This window comes from Prionailurus viverrinus, unplaced genomic scaffold, assembly GCF_022837055.1.
Source record: "Prionailurus viverrinus isolate Anna unplaced genomic scaffold, UM_Priviv_1.0 scaffold_35, whole genome shotgun sequence".
In the NCBI taxonomy this organism is placed as follows: Eukaryota; Metazoa; Chordata; class Mammalia; order Carnivora; family Felidae; genus Prionailurus; species Prionailurus viverrinus.
Genome location: NW_025927605.1, coordinates 1,966,208 through 1,972,319, shown reverse-complemented (window position 1 = coordinate 1,972,319; position 6,112 = coordinate 1,966,208). Strand labels below are relative to the sequence as shown.

The 6,112-nt window shown below is 54.1% G+C and overlaps 1 protein-coding gene across 1 annotated transcript; it reads left to right on the top strand.

Moving 5' to 3' along the window:
- The first annotated feature begins 1,485 nt into the window (after window positions 1-1,485).
- Window positions 1,486-3,233, top strand: ARL4D (ADP ribosylation factor like GTPase 4D). Its single transcript, XM_047845800.1, has 2 exons — window positions 1,486-1,595; window positions 2,171-3,233. The coding sequence occupies exon 2, from the start codon at window positions 2,265-2,267 to the stop codon at window positions 2,868-2,870; it is 606 nt and encodes a 201-aa protein (XP_047701756.1). The 5' UTR covers window positions 1,486-1,595; window positions 2,171-2,264; the 3' UTR covers window positions 2,871-3,233.
- The last annotated feature ends 2,879 nt before the right edge of the window (window positions 3,234-6,112 follow it).

The following is a 6,112-nucleotide window of genomic DNA, read 5'->3' as shown; positions in this document are numbered from 1 at the left end:
GGGGCCTAGAGAGAGGGACACAGAATCCCAAGCAGGCTTCTCACTGTCAGTATAAAGCCCAACTCAGGGCTCGAATCCGCAAACCGTGAGATCATGACCAGGGCTGAAGTCAGACGCTTAACTGACTGAGCCACCCAGGTACCCCCTCCGCCATTCTTTTTCTGATCCCCCTAAAATATAACCTTGAAAATAGCTTAATATTGAATCACATAATAAATGTAAGAATCCAGCCTCCTGGCAAAAATGGAAATATTCAAGTCACAATCTTATTCTCCCTTGATCTTCCTCCCCTCCTTCAGTTGAACCTACCTCCCTGAGGGTCATCACTGATATCCTTTTGGTCACACTGTCCCCTGGTGACATCTCCTTTTAAGGGCTGCCCGGAGTGTATCAGGCTGAAATGGCTGGGGGGATGCCACTCAATCCTGTCCCTTCCTCACCAATCCCACACAGGACTCATTAACTTACAGAAACCTTTCCAAAAGCTTCCAGTTCACACTGTCTGTCCCTCCTCTGAAGTCCTACAAGGACAAATCTCAGATTTACAAAGGTCCAGTGTTCCTTGCAGTGCCCAGTCTTGTTTTGTTTTGTTTGTTTGTTGTTTTTTTTTTTTTTTTTTTTCACTAGAGTGTGAGCCCTATGAGGCCAGACAATATTCCCATAGTCTCTCTGGCAGAGCACACAGTATGAATGAGGTCAATAAAGTCCTATGGAGTGAAGAATTCTCTCTTTAACTATTTGAACAAGGGGCCCCTTGGGGTATCTGCTTCTGGTCAGCACTCTAACCAGCACCTGAAGGATTTAAGCTAAGGATGCCTAACCTATAGCCTCCTTAATGAGAGAGAAGGGATAGCTATGCCATCAGGGGCCCAGACCAGACTCAGTTCCTAGGTTAGCCACTTCCTGACTAGGTGACCTTAGACAAGTCACTGAACCCTTCTCAATTTTCTTTCCCCGTAGAACGCAGACAGCACCAGTCCCCACCTCACGGGCTGCTGTGAGGATAAATAGTGGTAATGGGTTTAGGCTTAAGCTGTCTTATGAGGTTCCAGGTTTACACAGGTTTGAACACTGACTTAGGAAAGATAAAGAAGTAAGATTCGTCAGCGTCTCCAGTAGACCCTGGTGGAGGGAGTGTACATGTGGAGTGTGGCTCTCTCTGTCTCTCTCTGGGGGAGGAGTATGCCGTGGTATAGAGTACTAAGCTCTTTGCCTCTCTTTCCTAGTTAAACGCTGCCACAGTTGTCTCTCCCATTTTCCATCCCGAGTTTACCTCCAAATATTAGAATATGGTAGAAGATTACCAAATAAAACGGTCACCAATTGACCAGACGTCCATCCATGTGTCGTCTGGGTTGCAGTGCACGTATCTCCCTGCCCCGCCCCTCCCCGCCCTTCCCCGCTGCCGCGGGACTGCTGATTGGCCCAGGCTGCGTGACGTCAAGGGGATTTTTAAGGACGAGTCCCAGGACCGCTCCGCAGTGGCGGCGGTGGCGGCGCGCAGGCGGCGGCCACCGGGGTGGTTCGCTTGGAGTCGGGTGGCTAGTCCGGGTGGCTAGTCCGGAGAGACGCGGGGAGAGTGCCGCTGACGGAAGGTAAAGGGGCTGTTCTGGCGGTGCTGAGGTGGCCCTGGTGCGGGACCTGGGGAGCTGGAGTCAGCGATCCGAGCCAGGCGAAGTGTTACGGGACGGTGGGAAGGGGGTCGCGGTGTAAGGAGAGGCGTGTCAACTGCCTGGGGACGTGGAGGGCTGGTGGGAACGGGCCTTACTCTCTGTTCCCAGCGCCCGTACCCTAACTCTTAATTTGGGAGCTCTGCCCGACCTGCCCATTCCTGCGAAGATTCTCGCCTGGGGAATAAGGGTCTCTGCGCCTGCTACCGCGCCACGAGAGCTCGGGGAAGAGGCTTGGGAAGCCAACCGTCGAGGTCTCACCCCCCCCACCTGTGTCCAGGACCCGGGGGTTTCTCTAGGTCTCATCGCCCCTGAGAGAGGGGAGCACCTCTGTTACACTTGTAGCTGCTTATGCTTAAAAAACAGAACAGAACAAAACAAAACATGGAATTTTAAAAAGGAAGGATGGACGGCAGATTTAGGAAAGGATCTAGAAGTTGCAAATTTCGTGTTTATTGTTAAATGTCCCCCTTTTTCTCCCATGACCTTTCCTTGTTCAGATAACCCAGCTGTGGTCTCCAGAGCCTGCAGATCGAAGCCACGTCCTTGCTTCTACCTTGTGCCCCAAGACCTGCACCTTAGCTGCAGCTCACCATGGGGAACCACTTGACAGAGATGGCGCCCACTGCCTCCTCTTTCTTGCCCCACTTCCAGGCCCTGCATGTCGTGGTCATTGGGTTGGACTCTGCTGGAAAGACCTCGCTCCTTTACCGCCTCAAGTTCAAGGAGTTTGTCCAGAGCGTCCCCACCAAAGGCTTCAACACAGAGAAGATCCGGGTGCCCCTGGGAGGGTCCCGCAGCATCACCTTCCAAGTGTGGGACGTTGGGGGGCAAGAGAAGCTGCGGCCCCTGTGGCGCTCCTACACACGTCGGACAGATGGGCTGGTGTTTGTGGTGGATGCCACCGAGGCTGAGCGCCTGGAGGAGGCCAAGGTGGAGCTGCACCGAATCAGCCGGGCTTCGGACAACCAGGGTGTGCCTGTGCTGGTGCTGGCCAACAAGCAGGATCAGCCTGGGGCACTGAGCGCAGCAGAGGTTGAGAAGAGGCTTGCCGTGCGAGAGCTTGCGGCAGCCACGCTCACCCACGTGCAAGGCTGCAGCGCTGTGGATGGGCTGGGCTTGCAGCCGGGCCTTGAACGCCTGTACGAGATGATCCTCAAGAGGAAGAAGGCAGCCCGGGTAGGCAAGAAGAGACGGTGACCCGAGGCTGTCCCCTCCTCAGCAGTAGGGGCCTCCACACTCGGACAGCCAGGCGGAGCCTGTGGCCCGTCACTCAGCTCTGGGGTGCGGGACCTGTCCACCTCAGTGAAGGACCAAGGAGCACATTGGGGGTCCTGTTTTGGTGAAGCACTGGGGAGGGGATGGGAGAGGGGAGGTCTCATGTCCTTCCCGCATCCTCACCTCCGGAGAAATGGGGGCTGCAGGACTGGGGAGGCTTAAATGTAAACTGTGACTCTACCTCGACCCCATTTCTTCTTTTTCTTCTCTGGCTTTTCGATTAGATATGTTTTGGGGCAAAAGAAGGTTGTTTGGAGAATGCATCTGGGATGAATGAGGGTTATCCCTCCCCTGACCCCCCCCCCCCCCCAAACTGAGGTGTCTCTGCAGGCTGCTTTTCTAGGGATGCTAGTCACAATAGTCTTTATTTTTGTGTCTGTGTGAATGTGCCAAGAACCCCTCCACATTTGTAGATCCACAACTGTTTTTATAAGCTGTGTGTGTCCTCTGTATTATTATTAACTATTTTTTAGCATTTGCATATAAGTTATTAAAGACTGATGATGCTGTAGCTCTGACCTTGGTCTGGCATTTTCCTCTCTCCTTCCCTAGCCCCAGGAGTAGTCCTGGATTTCTATGTGGGTGGGAGGAATGGGGAGGGGAGCTTATCTTGAAGCTGAACTTGCAAAGGAAACACTCCTCTAAAAATTAGATTGTGTGTTTATGGGATGGCTGGTGGAAATTGTAGATGGAGTTGAAACGCCCTCCCACCTCCTAAGCTATTACCAGATTTCTGCAGTTTTGGGGGTACCCCTTCTTTCTCCTGCTTTCCTCCCCTTCCCTCCTCCCTGGCTCTTACTTGCCCCTCATACCAGCTGGTCCTTGGGGACACTTCTAGGTCTATATAGGTAAATCCTCAAGGAGCCATTCTGTTCTCATCCTCCCCCACTCCCCAGCAAATCCCTCCCCTCCTCCCCCCCCCCCCCATTCCCAGATCAGGCTGATCTGATTTTTTTTTCCACCTTGGGGATCCTGTGAGAATGGAAAGTAATTCCTTCCTGGCTTTAAGCCATCTCTGTGTGCTCAGTCCTGCTGACTGCAACTCACCAGTGGCGGCAGTGGCAGCGGTTGGTGCTGGGGAGGCCTGGGCTGGATTGAGCCAGCCTGGCCCTGGTGACTAAGCCGTGAGTTGCCCAGCTCTGGGAATGGTAGCTGTTCCACCAGCGGGGCTGTAGTAGCAGTGGGTGTTTGTGCCTGGTGGGAATGTGGACTGCTAGACTCCCACCTCCCACCCCCCGGGGAGGAGGGGGAAGGTGTAGGCCACCAACAGCAGTGATAAGAATAAAATGCTAATGTTTTAGAGGCCGAGGGCCTCTGCCCAGACTTTCAAATCCGTCCCCTCCACCAAACCCAGGGCCAGCTGAGTCTGAGATGATGAACAATCAGACCCTCTTAAGCCGGGGTGGAGTAGTGAATAAATATCAAGCACAATTCTTTCCAGTCCTCAGCCCCTCAGTTCCTCAGCCTTACCCTTTGTGCAAACATGGGATCCCCAGAGCGGGTTTGAGTCCCCACTCCAGAATCACATAAACAACCTAGGGAGGACGAGAAGGTGCTGGCAATCCTGTCCTGCGGGAAGACTTCCAAAGGAACTTGCTTCTTCCTAGCGAGGGCCAGCAGAAGCTGAGTTTTGCTGTGGAATCTGGGCCAGTTCAGATTTGTCTCCCCTTCACGGCTGGCAGGATGCGGGTGGGTATGCATCGATCCGGAAGGGTGCCCAAGTGTGCGTCAGTGCGGGGCCTGCTCAACAGAGCTGCTGGGCTGGTTCTGCCGGGCACACGTGCTACCTGGCCCCTCTCTGCACACACTTGTGACTCATCTCACTCAGTCCTCAGGGCAGAGTCCTCTCTTGCAGCCCAGGAACAGACTAGAGAGGACCTGGTTAGAGGGGCCTGTCTTGGTAGGAGATCTTCTCTCTCCAATCCACCCCAATAATGGTCTTTTGTCTCAAAAGGACATCTTTTCTCCATTTCTGGTCACCTAAGGGACTGAGGTCTCCAGATCTGGAAGAACCTACACATGCCTCCCCCCACCTCCCCCAGCAGAGGAGCCTCCATGGGGCCAACCCCTTGTTCTGGCTCCGCCAACCACCTGACCTCCCTAGCTGATGAGAACTGTCGTCTGCTCACCCAAGCTCCAGCCCCAGGCAAGGGCCATGGTCCACAGCAGACCTGCGGATGTCCCCCCTCTTCCCCACATCCCTCTGGCCTGACCAGCCGATGGGGGTGGAAGAAGAGGTATTAGCAGAGAGAGTGAGATGGAGAAGCCAGCTGCTTTGAAGGGATTGTGGGGAGAGGGGAGCACTGGAAGATTCTGGTTAGAAAGCTCCATTCTGGTTGGGTGGAAGGTCAGGAGTTTCGGAATCAGCCTCCTGTCTTGGTCCATCCTGCCCCAGGGATTCTGTACACTTTGAGATCTGGGCCACAGGGTTGGAATGGGGGTGGGATCAGGGTTGAGGGTAGGCTGTAGTTTCCTTGTCCTAGCTTCTTTAGCAAGTAGAATTTCTTTGAGGCTCTGAGATGGATGTTGAGGAGATGCTGAGGGTAGAGGGTCTCAGGGGGCCCGGAGTGGTGTTTGGGGGCTGGAGGGCTATGGGTGGAGTCGAAAGAAGCCAATGGGCCCAGAGTTTGGGCTGCCCTCCCCCCACCAGCCACCTCCTCTCCCCACACAAGCTGGATGGTAAAATTCAGCTGAGCACTTTGCCTGGTGCGTTGCCCATCCCCAAGCGAAGATAGCAGTGGTCCCTCATCTTCCCAAACCCTCTCCAGTCTTGCTATGCTGCATGTGCTCCAGGAAGAGAAAAAACAAAGAGGAAGGAAAGAAATCTCTAAGACCCAGAGGGGGCAGCAACTTGCCCAAGGACACACAGCTACTTGGTGGCACATCCAGATCCTTCTTCTCAGGCTGGTTCTTCGTCCTCCCAGGGCCAGACAGATAGGAGATAAGCAAAAGTCTAGCAACTTAGAACTCCGACCTCCCCTTCCCTCCCTTCTTCCCTCCCTCGGTCCCCTCCCAGATTAGTTTAAGGGCCTGCTTTCCGTTCCCCGTCCCTTTCCTGAGGAGTTTAGAAGCTTTATCTCTGAAGCCCAGCAGAACTCTGGCCTCAAATCTGGCCAGAAGTCCCCACCTTCCTTTCATGCTGACCGTGTATCACCCTGAGTCTT